This window comes from Lampris incognitus, chromosome 13, assembly GCF_029633865.1.
Source record: "Lampris incognitus isolate fLamInc1 chromosome 13, fLamInc1.hap2, whole genome shotgun sequence".
NCBI lineage: Eukaryota > Metazoa > Chordata > Actinopteri > Lampriformes > Lampridae > Lampris > Lampris incognitus.
The window spans coordinates 3,884,220-3,906,020 of NC_079223.1; the positions used below are offsets into that span (position 1 = coordinate 3,884,220).

General features: G+C 48.3%; 1 protein-coding gene across 1 annotated transcript in view; it reads left to right on the forward strand.

Moving 5' to 3' along the window:
• The first annotated feature begins 1,377 nt into the window (after window positions 1-1,377).
• mrps5 (mitochondrial ribosomal protein S5) overlaps window positions 1,378-21,801 on the forward strand; it is an 87,689-nt gene continuing 67,265 nt past the window's right edge. The window contains exons 1-5 of the mRNA XM_056292030.1: window positions 1,378-1,438; window positions 3,414-3,566; window positions 8,402-8,527; window positions 14,283-14,396; window positions 17,390-17,509. Coding sequence (XP_056148005.1) covers window positions 1,390-1,438; window positions 3,414-3,566; window positions 8,402-8,527; window positions 14,283-14,396; window positions 17,390-17,509 — 562 coding nt within the window. The 5' untranslated portion in view covers window positions 1,378-1,389. The remainder of the gene's footprint in view (window positions 1,439-3,413; window positions 3,567-8,401; window positions 8,528-14,282; window positions 14,397-17,389; window positions 17,510-21,801) is intronic.

Genomic DNA, 21,801 nt, shown 5'->3' on the forward strand with positions numbered 1-21,801 from the left:
ACCTACATGTCTTTCAAACAAATTCATGGAAACCATGAACAACTCACCAATACATAATATGTGTGCACAATCACACAACAATCCAACACAGAAAGAGAGAGAAAGAGATGGACAGACAGACAGAAAGACGTTGAGTTGAGCAATATCCTGTGTGAGTAAGAAAGAGAAAGGAAAGGGGAAAAGTGGAAGAGAAAGGACTGGAGGCTTCTTTCATCAAGAGTACACCAGCAGTAAACAATAACAGTTTTTTTAAGGAGGAGCAGGAGGAGTCCTCCTGTTAAACACTTCCCTAAATATTACAGGAAGGGTGCAGGGAATAGGGAAGATGAGGAGGAGGAGGAAGAAGGAGAATCAGAAGATGTGCTCTGTGGTTTCCATTATACCGTCACCTCTGCACATCCCTGTTTCCGAAGTTCCCCCTCACAAGCTCAAATCAGAGGTCTGTACACAGAGCTGCAGGGAGGTGGGGTGGGAGCAACAATCACCCTCTGCATTTAGGAATTTATGGCAGCAGAGAAATAAAAGTTACGCAGAAGGTTGCAAAATTGTTTTATTGTTTGTTATAGAGTGGCTTTGTTCATTCTGCCCACTTTAATTCCAGCACCCTATTCTGTTCAGTTCCCCTCTACTTAGAAGACCTCAAGAACAGCAGTCGGACAAGTTATTCAACAATTTATAGCCAGCGCTTGATAGTTATACCGGGAGATCATACAGTAGTTATACAGTCTGTCATTCATTTGGCTGACTACAGTATTATGTGACTATTCTATTCTATTCTATTCTATTCTATTCTATTCTATTCTATACTATTCTATTCTACTCTATACTATACTATTATTTTCTATACTACTATACTATTCTGTTCTATACTTTACTATACTATTCTGTTCTATACTATACTATTCTATTCTGTTCTATACTAAACTATTCTGTTCTATACTATACTATTCTGTTCTATACTATACTATTCTATTCTGTTCTATACTATACTATTCTGTTCTATACTATACTATCCTGTTCTATACTTTACTATAGTATTCTATTCTGTTCCATACTATTCTGTTCTATTCTGTTCTATACTATACTATACCATTCTATTCTATACTATTCTGTTCTATACTTTACTATACTATACTATTCTGTCCTATACTATGCTATGTTATGTTATACTATACTGTTCTGTTAAAATGGCTGGATGTCATCCCCTGGCAGAGATGGCTCATATGTTTTGAAGCCTCCTCAGTCATATCACTTGAATCCATCCTGCTCCGGAGGCGTCGTACTATTTGCTCTCCTCGGCCACAGCCCATTTCATCACGCTGTTAAATTCTGAACAGGCATAATCTAGACGGCTTGTTGTCCTTTGATGGACCCCGGCATATTTTCAAGATGGCGGCCTCCATGCGTGTGTTCTTTGCCCTCCGCATCCCTTTAGGAGGTGAATGATTACTTTTACTTGTACTGCACATGCTTGGTTCCGACTCGGGGTCGATGTGAGATGAGAAGTTGTGTGTTTGTGTGCGTGAAGGTTTGTGTGTCTTTCCTCCGGTGAGCCACGCGCGACGGCATAGGACGGCAGTACTGTCCTCACGAGCCGCTCCACGTATACGTTTACTGTCTACACAGTAGGCGACACCGTTACAACCTCGCGCTTTTCCTTTTTCGGCAATTATTCTTCTTAAATATACTAACGGTTACTTCTCATAGAGTACATATACTAACGCTTACTTCTCATAGAGTAAATATACTAACGGTTACTTCTCATAGAGTAAATATACTAACGGTTACTTCTCATAGAGTACATATACTAACGGTTACTTCTCATAGAGTAAATATACTAACGGTTACTTCTCATAGAGTACATATACTAACGCTTACTTCTCATAGAGTAAATATACTAACGGTTACTTCTCATAGAGTACATATACTAACGGTTACTTCTCATAGAGTAAATATACTAACGGTTACTTCTCATAGAGTACATATACTAACGGTTACTTCTCATATAGTAAATATACTAACGGTTACTTCTCATAGAGTACATATGCTAACGGTTGCTTCTCATAGAGTAGATATACTAACGGTATAAATATACTGAAGTTTGTCAGATGTTCTTGACGATTTCGAAAGATAGAAATTTCTGTACCTGGTGACAGCAAACCCCATCCTTACAACCTTGAACAAAGTGGTTCTGCTTTAGCTTTTGACAAATCCAAGTCCCTGACCAGGTCATTTAATTCTGGCTGTGTTATCAAATGAGGATAACCAGGCATAAAGGGTTCAGCATCTGGATCGGTGTCGTTTTCCACATCTGGTTCATGTGTTGTGGCATCTTCACCTGCCTCATCTAGGCTCCATGTTTCTGGTGGCTTCAGGACTGGCAGACTGTCATCATGTGGCACTGGTCTCATGGCTGAAGGCAGATTGAGGTATTTAATTGATTTCTTATTTTCAGTAGAGAAGCCAGACACATTGGTCAGACAGACGTAACAGTCCATCACGTGATCCTTCTGTTCTCGCCATATCAAGGGGACTGCAAATGGCATTGACTTCCGAGTACCTCTGAGCCAAGGTGTCATGTTGACTGCACATGTTGCACAACAGATGTAAGGAACCCAGGGTTTCTCATGGTCACTGGTTTTACATCTGAAGTGGAGCTCATAGGCGTTCTTAATAACTGCAGGCATGGTGTGTCTTTGAGTCTTAAGCGTGTCCTCACCACAGATGTACCAGGATGTACTGCAGCTTCTGCAGCACTGATGAGACATTTCTGCTGTATTAAATCTTAAATTATTATTAAATTGGCCAATTATTATTAGCCAAACTATAAAGAATTTGCATCATATACGTATATTCGTCAATATATGATGTCCTCAGCAATCTAGCCACAAGGTCGACGTCATTCTAGCGGGTATTGTCTTTGAGCTGGCATCCCTTCTGGAAAACTTTGCTTCAAATGTAATTTAAGAATAAAATGTTGGTTACATCCAATGAATAATGATATGAAGGTTTTATTTTCTCTCAGACTAAATATCCTGATGGAGGCTTGCCTAACAATACTTTCCCTAAGCTATTGTTGTTTGGTGTGTGTACACACACACACACACACACACATATGTGTGTGTGTGTATATGTTAGCTAGGGGCCCTGTGATGGTCTGGCAGCCTGTCCAGGGTGTCTCCCTGCCTGCTGCCCAATGACTGCTGGATAGGCTTGAGAGCAGGATAAGTGGTTGGGATAATGGATGGATGAATGGATGTTAGCTAGGTATTTGTGCGTGCCTATATGCCTGCAGTCACACATTGTAGTGTATTATGTGATTTGTCTTTGTGTATGTCTGTGTGCATCTAAATCTTTGTGTGTCTTTATTTTCATGCATGTGTTTCGTTCTCACATCTTTTTTACATATTAAGGCGCAGTCCCTCTCCGGTCCTTAGGAGGTGCTCTTCAGTCATCCTCGTCAGTCAGCCGAGTCTCTGCGGGGTCTCTCCAAAGGAACCTTGTAGCCCCATTGGTCCCGGTGTTGGCATGTCCACCAATCAGGCATGGCAGCTTCTTCAACAAGTGTAAGTTTATTTCCAAAATGCTCTATATCCGTTTTTTCTAACATGTTGCAGGATGCTCTTGAGAACGCTGATTGGGAGATGTTCCGCACGACTTTAGCTAACGTCAGTGAGTTTACGGAAGTAGCAGTGAGTTACATCTCTATGCTAACAAATGCTATCATTCCGACTGTCAAGATTAAGATCTTCCCGAACCAGAAACCATGGGTCAGTAGAGCAGTTCGATTGGCGTTAACAGCTCACACCAGCGCTGACAATGCAGGGCGGATTTCTGGTGACATGACTGATTATAAAGCAGTGCCTTATGGCCTGCGGGAGACAGTCAAAGAGGCTAAGTGGCGCTCTAAGGACAAAGTGGAAGGCGACTTTAATGAAGGTGACTCCACTCATGTGTGGAATGGACTACAGGTCATTACAGATTTTAAAAACAAGCCTTGCTCAGCTATGAGTGTGGATCCCTCCCTAGCTGACAAACTGAACGTGTTTTACGCATGCTATGAGGCTAACGGCACCAACAACAGCTAAATGACCACAGTAGACAGCGGGGAACCCCGATTCACCGTCACTGAGAGCGATGTGAGGAGGGTCCTTAGGGGGGTAAATGGCAAGAAAGTTGCAGAGCCTGACGAGATCCCTGGCCGGATCTTAAAATCCTGCGCTAACCAGCTAGCTCCAGTGTGTACATTCAATTCAATTCAATTCAATTTATTGTCATTAAAAACAATGTGCAGGCACATGTTAAAAATGAAATGAGGGCTGTGGCTTCACCAAACAGTGCAAGACAGACACACACAAACACAGCAAACACAGTATAAGATATACACACATGAAGACCAAAAGCTAAAAATAAGTTAAAAAAGAGCTGGAATACAAAATATTTACAAACATCCACAGATATTCAGTGGGTAGCCAGGTTCAGGTGGGCAATAGCTTGTGGAAAGAAGCTGTTTTTGAGCCTGGTAGTGGGGGCTCTGAGGCTCCTGTAGCGCCTCCCAGAGTGCAGGGGGCAGAACAGTCCATGGTTGGGGTGCGTGGGATCTCTGCTGATGCTCAGACCCCTTCGAAGGCAGCGTTTGTGATAAATGTCTTTTATGGCTGGGAGCTGGGTACCGGTGATATGCTGGGCCGCCTTGACGACCCGCTGCAGAGCTTTCTGTTCTACTGAGGTGCAGTTGCCGTACCACACTGAGATACAGATGGTCAGGATGCTCTCTATGGTGCAGTGGTAGAAGTTGGTGAGAATTTTGGGGGGCTAGACAACCGCTCCTCGGCCTCCTCAGGAAATGCAGGCGTTGTTGGGCCTTTTTCACAAGGGCCTGGGTGTTTAATGTCCAGGAAAGTTCCTCGCTGCTGTGGACTCCAAGGAATTTAAAGCCGGAAACATGCTCCACTTCCACCCCATTGATGTGTATGGAACATATATCTTTCCCACATCCCTGGCCCAAGCCGTCGTCCCCTCATGCCCCTCAAGCGGTCCGTTATTGTCCCTGTGCCAAAGAACAACAGTCCATCATGCCTGAATGACTACTGACCAGTGGCCCTGACATCAGTAGCAATGAAGTGCTTTGAGAGGTTGGCGAAAGATTTCATCTGCTCATCCCTGCCGAGCTCATTCGACCCCCCCCAGTTTGCCTATAAAAACAACAGGTGCAGAGACGATGCCATCTCCAACCTCTTGCACACCACCTTAACCCACCTGGATAGGGGGAGAGGGAACTACGTACGTATGCTGTTCATTGACTACAGTTCAGAGTTTAATACTATAGTCCCCCTCAATCTGGTCATGAAGAAGAGGTCGCTAGGAATAAACACCCCGTTGTGCAATTGGGTGTACAACTTTCTCACTGACTGGCCTCAGGTAAGTAGGGTGGACGGCCTAACCTCCGGAACATTGATCCTCAACACAGGTGCTCCTCAGGGTTGTGTGCTGAGCCCTCTGCTCTACAACATCCACACACATGACTGCAAAACCACGGACAGCTGCACCTCCATCATCAAATTTGCAGACGACACAGTGGTAATAGGCCTGATTTCCAACAACAACGAACAGGCCCATCTGAATCAAGTAGATGACCTGGCACAGTGGTGCCAGTCCAACAACAACCTGACCCTGAACGTCAGCAAGACCAAAGAAATGGTGGTGGACTTCAGGAGACAGCAGGAGAAAGGATACAACCCACTAAAGATCAACAGGGAACCTGTGGAGAGGGTCTCCAGGTTTAAATACCTCGGCATACACATCACTGAGGACCTCACCTGGACTCTTCACACTCAGCACACTCTAAAGAAGTCCAGACAGAGGCTCTACTTCCTCCGAAGGCTGAGGAAATTCAAGGTCTCACCCTCCATCCTGGAGACATTCTATTCCTCGGTTGTGGAGAGCGTCCTAACAGGTTGCATCACCGCCTGGTATGGAAACTGTTCTGCCCCTGACCGAGTTGACTCACATAGAGTGGTACGTTCAGCTGAACGCAGCAGCAGAACATCCCTCCCCATCCTGCAGGACACTTACACCAGAAGGGTGAGGACGAGAGCCAAGAAGATCATGAGCGACACTTCTCGCCCTAACAACGGACTGTTCAGGCTATTGGGGTCTGGTAGACGCCTCTGTAGTCTTAGGGCCAAAACAGAGAGACTAAAGAGAAGCTTCTATCCACAGGCCATAAGAACTCTCAACATATATGACCTTTCACATACTTGAGACAGCTAGGGTTTTTTGTTTTTTTTAATTGTTATCTATTGGTTTTTATTTATTGTTTATTTTGACTTAAAAAAAGGAAGAAAATGCACTGATCTTTTGTCTTTTATCTAGGCCTATGTATTTTTTCACATAATGATAGACGGAGTACCCCTCTTCATTTCACTGCACGTTTTACTTTGTATTTCTGTGCATGTGACAAATAAAGTACTTGTACTTGTTCACTTGCTGCCTGATATATCCACCCCCTGACAGGTGCCATTGTAACGAGATAATCAGTGTTATTCACTGACCTGTCGGTGTCCCCCCCCCCTTTTTGCTCCCCAATTGTATTCAGCAAATTACCCCGCTTTTCCGATCCCGGTCTCTGCTCCACCCCCTCTGCTGATCTGGGGAGGGCTGCAGACTACCACATGCCTCCTCCCATACATGTGGAGTCACCAGCTGCTTCTTTTCACCTGACAGTGAGAAGTTTCACCAGGGGGACGTAGCGCGTGGGAGGATCACGCTATTCCCCCCCAGTCCCCCCTCTCCCCTGAACAGGCGCCCCGACCGACCAGAGGAGGCGCTAGTGCAGCAACCAGGACACAAACCCACATCCGGCTTCCCACCCACAGACACGGCCAATTGTGTCTGTAGGGACACCTGACCAAGCCGGAGGTAATACGGGGATTCGAACCGGTGATCCCCGTGTTAGTAGGCAATGGAATAGACCGCTACGCTACCCGGACGCCCCCCTTTTTTTGTTTTTGTTTTGTTTATTTTGTTTTTTGCCTTATGTGTCCACGAGAGGTTCCAGTTAATTCCGTTTAGACATTGTGTTTCATTTTGCTCAGGGTGAGAGCATGATGGTGGCAGTGAGAGCATGATGGTGGCGGTGAGAGCATGATGGTGGCGGTGAGAGCATGATGCTGACGGTGAGAGCATGATGGTGGCGGTGAGAGTATGATGGTGGCGGTGAGAGCATGATGGTGGTGGTGAGAGTATGATGGTGGCGGTGAGAGCATGATGGTGGCGGTGAGAGCATGATGCTGACGGTGAGAGCATGATGGTGGTGGTGAGAGTATGATGGTGGCGGTGAGAGCATGATGGTGGCGGTGAGAGTATGATGGTGGCGGTGAGAGCATGATGGTGGCGGTGAGAGTATGATGGTGGCGGTGAGAGCATGATGGTGGTGGTGAGAGTATGATGGTGGCGGTGAGAGCATGATGGTGGCGGTGAGAGCATGATGCTGACGGTGAGAGCATGATGGTGGCGGTGAGAGCATGATGGTGGCGGTGAGAGCATGATGGTGGCGGTGAGAGCATGATGGTGGCGGTGAGAGCATGATGCTGACGGTGAGAGCATGATGGTGGCGGTGAGAGCATGATGGTGGCGGTGAGAGCATGATGGTGGTGGTGAGAGCATGATGGTGGCGGAGAGAGCATGATGATGGCGGCGAGAGCATGATGCTGACGGGGAGAGCATGATGGTGGCGGTGAGAGCATGATGGTGGCAGTGAGAGCATGATGCTGACAGGGAGAGCATGATGGTGGCGGTGAGAGCATGATGGTGGCGGTGAGAGCATGATGGTGGCGGTGAGAGCATGATGCTGACGGTGAGAGCATGATGGTGGCGGTGAGAGCATGATGGTGGCGGTGAGAGCATGATTATGGCGGAGAGAGCATGATGCCGACTGATCCAATATAACTGATCTTTATTGTAGGAAGAACAGCTTTTCTTTTTCTGTCCATTTTTGTCTCTCTTTCTCAGTCTTTTGTTGTGTGTGTGTGTGTGTGTGTGTGTGTGTGTGTGAGCACACGTGCGTATGCTACATGCTGTGTTGTTGTCTGTATATGTGTGGATGTGCTTGTGCCTTTCTTAAAATGTGTATCTGGTTAAAAGAAAATTGGATGTCTTGAAACTAGGGTGTGTGTTTGTGTGTGTGTGTGTGTGTGTGGGGGGGGGTATTTGCTGGTAGTGCTTATATTGGTACACCAACTAAACCTTTCTCCTCATCTGCTGTGGTGGAAGTGTATGTACGGTGATGCAGTGTGTAACCTCCATCAGGGTTGGTGTTGAGTGTTCTGTTCAGGAACGGTGTCGGCTGGGTGGACATGGGTAAAGGTCAGGTGTGCATAATGTGTGTGCTTGTGTGCAGTGACGGCGGAGGAGCTGTGGAAAGGCGTGCTGGCGGAGACGGGGTCTGGAGCCAAGAAGGGCCGAGGGAAGAGAACCAAACGCAAGCTGAGGAGGGACCTGAACCGAGGACAGACCATCGGAGAGGGTGAGAATCTGTTTTATATGTCTGTCCGCATCACTGACAAGAGCTCTTCCAGATCATAGGGTAGGATAAGACAGTCTGTCTCTGTCAATGTGGATGCACGTCTGTCTGTTAGTCTGTGTCAGTCTGTCTGTGTCAAACATAGGAAAGACCTGAGAGGACAGATCAGAGGAGGATCAGGAACAATTTATTGTTGTTTCTTTTCTGTACTTGCGTACAGAAAAGAAACAAAATTCTGTTCCCCCCAGCCCACCGCAGTGTGACACAAAAGATAAAAACGCACATCCCAACTTTCCCACAAAGGACACCACCAAAAACAGACAAGAAGGCAAAAAAAACCCAACAACACACAGTTAACAATACAGTCCAACAATTCCACCGTCCAGAGAACGAACGCCAGCCAGGATGACTGTCAGAACTGCCAGTCTGCATGGGCTAGCAGTTAGCTTAGCCCGCCCTGCTTCCGCATCCTGTCAGACCGCCCTCGGTGTTTCCTGTTCGGGTGCAGCTCTGATCAGGGCCGTGGTCCCTGGGCCCACAAGACGCAGCAGACCAGGCTCCCCCAGCCGATCCAACGCCAGCTGTCCCAGCCTTCAAATGAAGACAAAACAAACTTAGATGCAGACGTGGACAAAGACACTGCATGGACGGTACTGGGTGAGGCCACCGCAAACGTGAATTCACGCTGCCATCTTCCCACACCTGTACTGGGTGAGGCCACCGCAAACGTGAATTCCCGCTGCCATCTTCCCACACCTGTACTGGGTGAGGTGGCTGCAAACGTGAATTCATGCCACCATCTTCCCACACCGGTACTGGGTGAGGTGGCTGCAAACGTGAATTCGTGCCACCATCTTCCCACACCGGTACTGGGTGAGGTTGCTGCAAACGTGAATTCACGCTGCCATCTTCCCACAAAGATGGTAAGACAGAAGAGAAGGCAAGATATTGTCTGTCTTTCATAATATTTGAGAGACACGTTGAACTTGCTGGTTCCAGTAGTTCTCTGTGTGGAACATTCCAATAGAAACAAGACTAGGTCAAAACCTAATATATGGATGGACTGTGTGTCAGTGTGAGAAATTGTGGCCAGTTTATAACAGGGATAGTCAGGGCTCATGTCCAGGTCCTGGATATTAAATGTGCATCTGCAGTTTTCTGTAGTGGCCTCAGTAATGTTTGTTGTTAAAGGTAGAACAAGTAGGATTTTCCTAAAAATCAGTGTATAGACTCACAAAAATAATCCCTCGCAGTCATCACGTATGACCCACTTAGGCGTGTGTGTCGGTGTCTGTTTTCTGATTCGTCTCATTTTGCTGTATACGTGACATTTGTCGTCTTTGAACTTTGGGCAGCGGGATGTAGCGACCAGGCGCCAGATCGAGATCGTAAGCACACATCCAAGAGGAAGCTACAACAATGGCGGACACAGCAATGAAAAGACACAAATAATAGCGAGGCAGAACACCAAGTGGACAAAGCTCATTCCAAAACAAAGGGGAATCTGGGGTTGGCTTTCACTCGCCTGCGAGCACTGAATGACAGGATGGGGATGAAGAGCGATGTGGAGTTGGCCTGTAGACTGGGATGTGTTCTTGCAGCTGTTGTCAGGGGGCGTGTCCTTCTGGAGACATTGGTCCAGGGAGTAGGGGCCAACTTTGAATGTGAATCACAGAAGGTTGAGTCAGTTCATCTGGAAACATCGTTTATTGGCCGATACATTCAGCTACATGACCTCTTCTGCCAGGGCGTGAGACTGGAGAGGTCACTTAGATAGTGGAATGATGATACGTTTCTCTCAGTAAACGTTGTGTCCAGATGAACTGACTCAACCTTCTGTGGTTTTCTTACCTGGATTATTGAGCATGCATCAAGAAATGTTGAATGTGGTGAATACAAAGCACAACCGACAAATCCTACTCGGTCTACCTTTAAAGTTTACTTAAGTAGCTTAAATGTCACTTGAGCTGGTCAAGCTACGTTCCAGTTTTTAAAAAAAAGGCAATTATAAGAACAATACTTTCCATTCATATCTTGGGATGTTTGATTTGAAAGAGAACTTAATGGAATTGTAATTATAACTATTTTTTAACCCCCACTCCTCGTTCTTTTGTTTCTATCTGCGGACGTCTCTCGTTTTTCTAAGACTTACTCCCCAAAGAATGGATTGCGGGGCCGCTGATAGCACCATGAATTGCGCATCACTTGCAACCGCTATGTTCTCCATCTCAAGGCCTGATTCGCAAAAAATATTGTGCCAATGATATCATAGCGCAGGCATGCCCAGAACGTTATGCAGCTGAGTGCAATTGGCCCTTGTTTTGTGTCTGATTGCAATTATCCATGTGGCAAAGTATAAATGTGGCTTTGCACCAAGAACACAGTAGGCAGGTTCAATGTCATCCTTGATGTCAAGTATAGCAAGAAGTGTTAGACCTGGCAACCTGTATCTGTGAATGATTTCAGTCTTATCTAAATCAAAAGGTGATATTCTCCCTTGAAATATTCACTTACGAGCATGCCTGGCATGACGATACCTTCGCCTGCCTACAACCACTGTATCCATGATCACTGGAAAGTCTGGGCGTGACACCCCTTATAAATGCACTTCAGTCACCACCAACTCTCTGAAGATGCTAATAATTTTCACTCTAACCACATGTGGCTATTAGTGCTGGTGTTTGTGAATTAGACTTTTTTTTTGCAATGAGGCTAATTTGCATAGAAAGGGGCCATTTTGTACCAAATGTATGTATATTGCCTAATTTAGATATGTGCAGATAGCACCAGAGAACCAAGACGCTATTTGCTTAGCAGCGTCATTAAAGGTCCATGTCACCCTTTGCGGGTGCTTTGAGAATTACAGTTTCTTTTCATATTATTTGTGCAGGTCTAGTGGCCGCAATCCTTTTTGTGAAGCTAAGCTAACAGCGTGAGACAGCCGACTTGTAGAATATTCAGTAGTTAGTAGTGATTTAGTCGTTATATTGTTATGGAGAGGAATCAGTCTTCTCTCTTTCATTATAGCTCTCTGTCTTGGTTAAGCTCCCTCAGTCCATCTCTCGCTGCCTTTTTTTCCGTGAATAGCTGTCATATCCAGTGCCTTTTTCTGCTCAGGGGAGCTATCATTATGTGACAAACTTGCTCCCTGACACTCTCTCTCGGTCTCGCTGTCCCTCCTTGTCTCTTTATCCTCTCCTCTCTCAGTCTTCCCTGCTCCTCCCATAAGTGACCACATCCCTCTCAAAATTAGAGATGTCCTGATCCGATCAGAGAGATCGGCGAGCCGACCAAGACTTGTTTTGATAGCTCCATATAGGCCGTGTTAAACTTGGATCAAATCCTGATCCTTTGTTTATTTTACCGCCTCGCTCTCCGTCTATGCCAGCCGTCACTGAGGTGTCGTAAATGCCCATTGTGCATAAACTGTCTCATAAACTGACGTTATTCACAACTTGCAGCAATGAGACACGTATTTTTAAAAGTCAACAACAAACAGATTAGATGTCTACAGCGTGGAACTATTTCAAATGGAAAATGAAAAATGAAAGCAGCCCGACAGCCACTTGTGGGGTCTGCAGATGCCAGTGTTGGGCGAGGCGGTAATAACTGAGTAGCGTTCAACGTGACTATGTGATTCTGGTGTGGGAAGATGGCCGCGCAAATTCGCATTTGCGGCGGCCTCACCCAGCACCGTCCATGCAGTGTCTTTGTCCATATCTGCTGGTGCTGGATCGGCTGGGAGAGCGGGGCAAGCTAAGCTAACTGCTAGCCCATGCAGACCAGCAGTTCTGATGACACCGTGGGTGGTCTGGCGGCGGCCTCCCTGGCGTTGACTGTGGTGTTTTTGGCGTCGTCGTGAGGGGTGTGGGGAGGTGTGTCGAGGGTGTCTGGCTGGGAGAGCTGGCGCTGGATCGGCAGGGAGAGCTTGGTCTGCTTTGTCCGGTGGGCCCTGGGACCACGGCCCCTGCCTGGAGCTGCGCCTGTGGAGGAAACACTGAGGGCGGTCTAATAGGATGTGGAAGCAGGGCAGGCTAAGCTAACTGCTAGCCCATGCAGACCAGCAGTTCTGATAACACCGCGGGTGGTCTGGCGGCGGCCTCGCCTGGCGTTGACTGTGGTGTTTTTGGCGTGGTCGTGAGGGGTGTGGGGAGGTGTGTTGAGGGTGTCTGGCTGGGAGAGCTGGCGCTGGATCGGCAGGGAGAGCTTGGTCTGCTTTGTCCGGTGGGCCCGGGGACCACGGCCCCTGCCTGGAGCTGCGCCCGAGGAGGAAACACTGAGGGCGGTCTAATAGGATGTGGAAGCGGGGCAGGCTAAGCTAACTGCTAGCCCATGCAGACCGGCGCTTCCGACAGTCATCCTGGCTGGTGTTCGTTCTCCTGGACGATGATTTTTTTTTTTGTTTAGTTTGGGTTTGTGTTATAGTGTGGGTGTGTGTGTTAGTGTGGGTTTGTGTTTTAGTGTGGGTGTGTGTGTTAGTGTGGGTGTGTGTGTTAGTGTGGGTATGTGTGTTAGTGTGGGTATGTGTGTTAGTTTGGGTTTGTGTGTTAGTGTGGGTGTGTGTGTTAGTGTGGGTTTGTGTGTTAGTGTGTGTGTGGGTTTGTGTGGGTTTGTGTGTTAGTGTGGGTATGTGTGTTAGTTTGGATATGTGTGTTAGTGTGTGTGTGTGTGTTAGTATGGGTTTGTGTGTTAGTGTGGGTGTTTGTGTTAGTGTGGGTATGTGTTTTAGTGTGGGTATGTGTGTTAGTGTGGGTTTGTGTGTTAGTGTGGGTGTGTGTGTTAGTGCGGGTGTGTGTGTTAGTGTGGGTGTGTGTGTTAGTGTGGGTGTGTGTGTTAGTGTGTGTGTGTGTGTGTGTGTGTGGGGGTGTGTGTGTTATTGTGTGGGTGTGTATGTTAGTGTGGGTGTGTGTGTGTGTGTGTTAGTGTGGGTGTGTGTGTTAGTGTGGGTTTGTGTGTTAGTGTGGGTGTGTGTTTTAGTGTGGGTGTGTTGTTGTCTTTGTGTTGTACTGTTGTGTGCTGGGGAAACAGCATGTCGTTTTTTTTCATGTGTGCTAGTACATGAGGTGAAGTGACACAGTGTCCTGTCCCTGGTAAAGCAGTCAGTCAGTCAGTCAGTCAGTCAGTCAGTCAGTCAGTCAGTCAGCCAGTCAGCCAGTTCATGTGAGTGTATGTGAGTTCTTCTCTGTGGTCAGTGTTGTTATAGTGTTGTTATACTTGGAAGAGTATTTAATATTACCTTTGTAGTTTTTTTCACTAAGGAAAGAAACCATTAACTCACAGCTGTTGATTTTTCTTTGTGTGGATCTATTAAAATGTCTCTCTGTCTGTCTGTCTCTCTCTGTCTGTGTCTGTCTGTCTGTGTTTGTGTGTCTGTCTGTCTGTGTTTGTGTGTCTGTCTGTCTGTGTTTGTGTGTCTGTCTGTCTGTGTCTGTGTCTGTGTCTATCTGTCTCTGTCTCTGTGTGTCTGTCTGTGTCTGTCTGTCTGTCTGTCTGTGTGTCTGTGTGTGTGTGTCTGTCTGTCTGTCTGTGTTTGTGTGTCTGTCTGTCTGTGTTTGTGTGTGTGTCTGTCTGTGTGTCTGTGTGTCTATCTGTCTGTGTGTGTGTCTGTCTGTCTGTCTGTGTTTGTGTGTCTGTCTCTCTCTCTGTCTGTGTCTGTCTGTCTGTCTCTGTGTGTCTATCTGTGTCTGTGTGTCTATCTGTGTGTGTCTCTGTGTGTCTGTCTGTGTCTGTGTGTCTATCTGTGTGTGTCTGTCTCCAGGTCGTGGGGGTTTTCTGTGGCCTGGTCTGAACAGCCCGGTGATAAAGGCAGGGATGGTGCAGACCATGTCCCGCAGAGGAGAGGCTGAACAGCAGGAGATACAAGCTGAAATGGGTACACACAAACACACAAATGTACAGTCACTCCCACACACAAACACACACATGTACAGTCACTCCCACACACAAGCACACACATGTACAGTCACTCCCACACACAAAAACACACATGTACAGTCACTCCCACACACAAACACACACATGTACAGTCACTCCCACACACAAGCACACACATGTACAGTCACTCCCACACGCAAACACACACATGTACAGTCACTCCCACACACAAACACACACATGTACAGTCACTCCCACACACAAACACACACATGTACAGTCACTCCCACACACAAACACACACATGTACAGTCACTCCCACACACAAACACACACATGTACAGTCACTCCCACACGCAAACACACACATGTACAGTCACTCACTCACACAAACACACACATGTACAGTCACTCCCACACACAAGCACACACATGTACAGTCACTCCCACACACAAACACACACATGTACAGTCACTCCCACACACAAACACACACATGTACAGTCACTCCCACACGCAAACACACACATGTACAGTCACTCCCACACGCAAACACACACATGTACAGTCACTCCCACACACAAGCACACATTTACAGTCACTCACTCACACAAACTCACACAAACACACATTTACAGTCACTCCCTCACGTACTTGCAGACTGTGCTTGCAGGCTGTACTTGCAGGCTGTACTTGCAGGCTGTACTTGCAGGCTGTACTTGCAGACTGTGCTTGCAGGCTGTGCTTGCAGGCTGTACTTGCAGGCTGTATTTGCAGGCTGTACTTGCAGGCTGTACTTGCAGGCTGTACTTGCAGACTGTGCTTGCAGGCTGTACTTGCAGGCTGTGCTTGCAGACTACTTGCAGACTGTGCTTGCAGACTACTTGCAGGCTGTGCTTGCAGACTGTGCTTGCAGGCTGTACTTGCAGGCTGTACTTGCAGGCTGTACTTGCAGACTGTACTTGCAGGCTGTGCTTGCAGGCTGTACTTGCAGGCTGTACTTGCAGACTGTGCTTGCAGGCTGTACTTGCAGGCTGTATTTGCAGGCTGTGCTTGCAGACTGTGCTTGCAGACTGTGCTTGCAGACTACTTGCAGGCTGTGCTTGCAGACTGTGCTTGCAGGCTGTACTTGCAGGCTGTATTTGCAGGCTGTGCTTGCAGACTGTGCTTGCAGGCTGTGCTTGCAGACTGTGCTTGCAGACTGTGCTTGCAGGCTGTACTTGCAGACTGTGCTTGCAGGCTGTACTTGCAGGCTGTGCTTGCAGACTGTACTTGCAGGCTGTACTTGCAGACTGTGCTTGCAGGCTGTGCTTGCAGACTGTGCTTGCAGACTGTACTTGCAGGCTGTACTTGCAGACTGTGCTTGCAGACTGTGCTTGCAGACTGTGCTTGCAGGCTGTACTTGCAGGCTGTATTTGCAGGCTGTGCTTGCAGACTGTGCTTGCAGACTGTGCTTGCAGGCTGTGCTTGCAGACTGTGCTTGCAGACTGTACTTGCAGGCTGTACTTGCAGACTGTGCTTGCAGGCTGTACTTGCAGGCTGTGCTTGCAGACTACTTGCAGACTGTGCTTGCAGACTACTTGCAGGCTGTGCTTGCAGACTGTGCTTGCAGGCTGTACTTGCAGGCTGTACTTGCAGGCTGTACTTGCAGACTGTACTTGCAGGCTGTGCTTGCAGGCTGTACTTGCAGGCTGTACTTGCAGACTGTGCTTGCAGGCTGTACTTGCAGGCTGTATTTGCAGGCTGTGCTTGCAGACTGTGCTTGCAGACTGTGCTTGCAGGCTGTACTTGCAGGCTGTATTTGCAGGCTGTGCTTGCAGACTGTGCTTGCAGGCTGTGCTTGCAGACTGTGCTTGCAGACTGTGCTTGCAGGCTGTACTTGCAGGCTGTGCTTGCAGGCTGTGCTTGCAGGCTGTATTTGCAGGCTGTGCTCGTACTGCAGATGAATCTGATTGGCTTGTCAAATGCAGTGTGTAGGAGAGACTGTCCACACGGTTATCTGCTGGTGATCCCATCAGTGTTGTGTTCAGGTGCTATGCTGGCGGACCTACATGGACTGCTGCAGCACTAAGGCCAGCATGCGCCTGCTGCCTGGTGGCCATTTTCCAACAGCTCTGTCCAGACAGCGATAGGTTCTGGAAGAGCGTCCTCTTGTGATGGAGGAGGATGGGGCTTGTCGTGTTGTTGTGCAAATATATCGATTGTTGGGCTGATGGTGACCGGTAGCAAATATTTTTTTTTGGACTTTTCCCTTTTTCTTCCAATCTTACGTGGCCAATTACCCCACTCTTCCGAGCCGTCCCGGTCTCTGCTCCACCCCCTCTGCTGATCCGGGGAGGGCTGCAGACTACCACATGTCTCCTCCCATACATGTGGAGTCACCAGCCGCTTCTTTTCACCTGACAGTGAGGAGTTTCACCAGGAGGACGTAGCGCATGAGAGGATCACGCTATTCCCCCCAGTTCCCCCTCCCCCCTGAACAGGCGCCTCGACTGACCAGAGGAGGCGCTAGTGCAGCGACCAGGACACATACCCACATCCGGCTTCCCACCCACAGACACAGCCCATTGTGTCTGTAGGGACGCCCGACTAAGCCGGAGGTAACACGGGGATTCGAACTGGTGATCCCCGTGTTGGTAGGCAGTGGAATAGACCGCCATACCACCCGGACGCCCCCAGTAGGAAAAGTTTGACCTATCGCCCAACCGTATCTCGCAGGCGGTGTCCCCTCCTGCACGGAGAGGCTGTGGGTTTGGGCGTGTCAGGATGATGAATCGGGCACCTCCCGTGTTTCATTCAGTTTGACCCACGGCCTCCCAGCGGGCTTCAGCCATGCAGGTGCTCACCATCCCAAAAACAAGTACTGACCCGTACGGCTGTTGAACTGTTAACTTAGACGAAGCACAGACAGACAACAGTCAGCCAGACCCAAGTGCCAGTGTGTCCAGCTGTTGTGTTGGCGTCCGCCTGACGGTGCTTCCTGCCTTTCAGTGCGTCAGAGAGACGAATGGGAAAGGAGGAAGAAGATGAAGTTCAAGCGGGAGAGAGGATGGACCGGAAACTCCTGGGGGGGCATCAGTTTAGGCCCCCCTGACCCTGGACCTAATGGAGGTATGAGATACACAAACACACACACACGCACGCATGTGCCCACACACAAACACACACACACACACACACACACAAGGTCATCAGGATTACGATGTGAGACGGAGCGGGAAAATATGGTGTCTGTCCTGAGGGGGAGAGCAGAGAGATATAGAGAGACAGAAAGAGAGACGGGGGGTAAATTATTGCCCTGGGCAGCACTGAGCTCAGATATGGTGACATAGTCTAGACATGACACAACACCGGCCCTAATGAACAGCACACACGGCCTCACAGGGCCGGGCCGGGCCGGGCCGGGCCGGGGTGAGTAAGAGGATTAGACTGATAGAAATGAGCGAGGGATTGATAAATGGAAGAATAATGAGGATATATTAGCAGTGCCCTCCCACAATTAAATTAAGAATTACGTTGTGTGTGTGTGTGTGTGTGTGTGTGTGTGTGTGTGTGTGTGTGTGTGTGTGTGTGTGTGTGTGTGTGTGCTCATGGGCAGGTGGGTGTTCTGAAAGATAGTCCAGTACTTAGTGTGTGTGTGGGGGGGGGGTAAATGAGAGAGAGATGGAGAGAGGAAGTGATGGGGGGAGAAAGTGATGGGGAGAGGAAGTGACGGGGAGAGGAAGTGATGGGGAGAGGAAGTGATGGGGAGAGAAAGTGATGGGGAGAGAAAGTGATGGGGAGAGAAAGTGAAGGGGAGAGAAAGTGATGGGGAGAGGAAGTGATGGGGAGAGAAAGTGATGGGGAGAGGAAGTGACGGGGAGAGGAAGTGATGGGGAGAGGAAGTGATGGGGAGAGAAAGTGATGGGGAGAGAAAGTGATGGGTAGAGAAAGTGAAGGGGAGAGAAAGTGATGGGGAGAGAAAGTGATGGGGAGAGGAAGTGATGGGGAGAGAAAGTGACGGGGAGAGGAAGTGACGGGGAGAGAAAGTGATGGGCAGAGGAAGTGATGGGGAGAGGAAGTGATGGGGGGAGAAAGTGATGGGGGGAGAAAGTGATGGGGAGAGGAAGTGACGGGGAGAGGAAGTGACGGGGAGAGAAAGTGATGGGGAGAGAAAGTGATGGGGAGAGAAAGTGACGGGGAGAGAAAGTGATGGGGAGAGAAAGTGATGGGGAGAGAAAGTGACGGGGAGAGAAAGTGATGGGGAGAGAAAGTGACGGGGAGAGGAAGTGACGGGGAGAGGGGGGAGAGATGGATGGTGCAGTATGGTGGCCCATTAGGTCAGAATGCTGAACCAGCAGGATACTCCTCTAATACAAAGAATGATCATTCTTCCTTTATTTCTTTATCTGCTCCATCTTGGTCTTTCTCTCACCCTCTTCATCATGTTTATCACTGGCTGTCTTCTCTTTCTGCCCCCTCTCTCTCTGTCTTTATCTCTCTCTCTCTGTCTTTATCTCTCTCTCTGTCTTTATCTCTCTCTCTCTGTCTTTATCTCTCTCTCTCTCTCTGTCTTTATCTCTCTCTCTCTGTCTTTATCTCTCTCTCTCTGTCTTTATCTCTCTTTATTTTTTGTCTCTCACTGTCTCACCATCTTTTGTTCCTCCTGTTTTATGTTCTCTTTCACTTCTCTTGGTCCGCTCTTCTTAAACACTGCTTCCAAACTCCCTTCTTCCCGCTCAGCCTCATCCCCCTCTCATTATCTCCCCCTCCCCCTCTCCGTCTCATTCTGTCTTCTCCCTTTCATTCTTTACACCTCCCCATTTTTTCCTCTTTCACCCTCCCATTCTTCATTTTTCCAGATGGTTTCCATCTCATCCCCTCGCCTCATCCATTTTCTCTCTTCCACTCCCTCTTGATCTCCCCATCTCCACTCCTATCGTCTCATGCCTCTCTCTCTCTCTCTCTCTTGCGCGCTCTATCTCTCTCTTTCTTCTCTTGCTCTCTCTCTCGCTGTCTGTTGCTGTCTCTCTCTCGTTCTCTCTCTCTCTTGCTCTCTGTCGCTGTCTCTCTCTCTCTCACTCTCTCTCTCGTTCTCTCTCTCTCTTGCTGTCTGTCGCTGTCTCTATCTCTCGCTCTCTGTCGCTGTCTCTCTCTCTCTCGCTCTCTGTCGCTGTCTCTCTCTCGTTCTCTCTCTCTCTTGCTCTCTCTCTCCACAGACTCAGTTTCTTCTCTCCATCCGTCTGTGTGCGTCCACGCTTCATGTTGTGTGGTAGAGTTAGTGGCAGTAGTGCCGAGGGATCTCGGTGAACCTCTGTGATCACCGCTGGGAGCAGTTGGAGGGGCAGAAAGCGGTGCATGGATGGGCCAGCCCGAGATTGAAAATAAATGAGTAGATGGAAATGTCCACAATCTTAAAAGCTTCCAAGCAGAAACTTAATCCGTGCTTCTTATATATACATGGAGGATTTATCCATATTTTAAAAATTTGGGGACTTTGTTTTTAAATGAACGTAGGGCCCTGTGAAACCCGTCTTCGTCTTTTCCAGATTCCCTGGTTTCTGGTTTGAGTTTTCTGTACTCGTTACGGTTTCAGCACATTGTGTCTTCAGAAGGTGTCTGGTCATGTAGTGGGAGGATACAATTTCAACAACTCGGTAAGAAAATACTCCAAATTTAATGACTGTCATCCTCCTTGGTTACAGTGCTTGACCAGAAACGGGCGTAGTGTCTTCAGGTTTTCCAGTGGATTACAGGACTCGGTGCACACAGCACCAGGTCTTCGGTGAACTCGGGTGTACGGGACTCGGTGCACACAGCACCAGGTCTTCGGTGAACTCGGTTGTACGGGACTCGGTGCACACAGCACCAGGTCTTCGGTGAACTCGGGTGTACGGGACTCGGTGCACACAGCACCAGGTCTTCGTGAAATCGGGTGTACGGGACTCGGTGCACACAGCACCAGGTCTTCGGTGAACTCGGGTGTACGGGACTCGGTGCACACAGCACCAGGACTTCGGTGAACTCGGGTGTACGGGACTCGGTGCACACAGCACCAGGTCTTCGGTGAACTCGGGTGTACGGGACTCGGTGCACACAGCACCAGGTCTTCGGTGAACTCGGGTGTACGGGACTCGGTGCACACAGCATCAAGTCTTCGGTGAACTCGGGTGTACGGGACTCGGTGCACACAGCACCAGGTCTTCGGTGAACTCGGGTGTACGGGACTCGGTGCACACAGCACCAGGTCTTCGGTGAACTCGGGTGTACGGGACTCGGTGCACACAGCATCAAGTCTTCGGTGAACTCGGGTGTACGGGACTCGGTGCACACAGCACCAGGTCTTCGGTGAACTCGGGTGTACGGGACTCGGTGCACACAGCACCAGGTCTTCGGTGAACTCGGGTGTACGGGACTCGGTGCACACAGCATCAAGTCTTCGGTGAACTCGGGTGTACGGGACTCGGTGCACACAGCACCAGGTCTTCGGTGAACTCGGGTGTACGGGACTCGGTGCACACAGCACCAGGTCTTCGGTGAACTCGGGTGTACGGGACTCGGTGCACACAGCACCAGGTCTTCGGTGAACTCGGGTGTACGGGACTCGGTGCACACAGCACCAGGTCTTCGGTGAACTCGGGTCTCGCGTCTGCTGATGTGGCTGCACCCCCGACAGCTTGTTGACGTGGTGAGCTCTTCTTGCAGGTGTGCTGCCTCTCTCGGGTTTTCAGGTGACGTTTTGATTTTAACATCGTTGCACGAACTCTTAGCAGCCACTGAGGATGCACACGCCAGGGCATCCTTTTTTTTTCTCGCTTAAGTTTTTATTAAGTTTTCAAAAAGTTATAAACAGAACAGTACAACAACATCAACTCAAAAAATAATACAGTAAAATGTACAAACAGATGCAAATAATAAAAACAAAAAAAACAAAAAATAACAATAAATAGTCTGGAAATATTTCTATATTCACACAAATATTTTAATTAGGCATTCATTTAGTCGGTGTCACTCCCCATGTTAATGTTCCATGTTTCCAGTTCTTTTTAAATATATTCTCTTGGACTCTCAAAATGTGTGTCCACTTTTCCATAACAAACATGTCTTGGACCATTTCCATCCACTGTTCCTGTTTTGGAGTGTTGACATTAAGCCAGTTTGTGGTAACGGCTTTCTTACGTACTGCAAGTAAAACTTTAGTCGACTAGAGGTCTTCTCCCATCACCACATCATCAGTGTTACCGAGGTACACCACAGGGCAGGTGTTTGGGATTTCATCTCAAAATATTGTTGACCCCTACATTTCCATTCTGCCAGTATAACCTTATCTTTGTGCAGTTCCAGAGAATATGTGAGTGGTCAGCCTCCGTGTTCCCACACAGCCGCCGGTGTTGTGCAGCAAGTTGCTGCTTTGTATTTTGGCC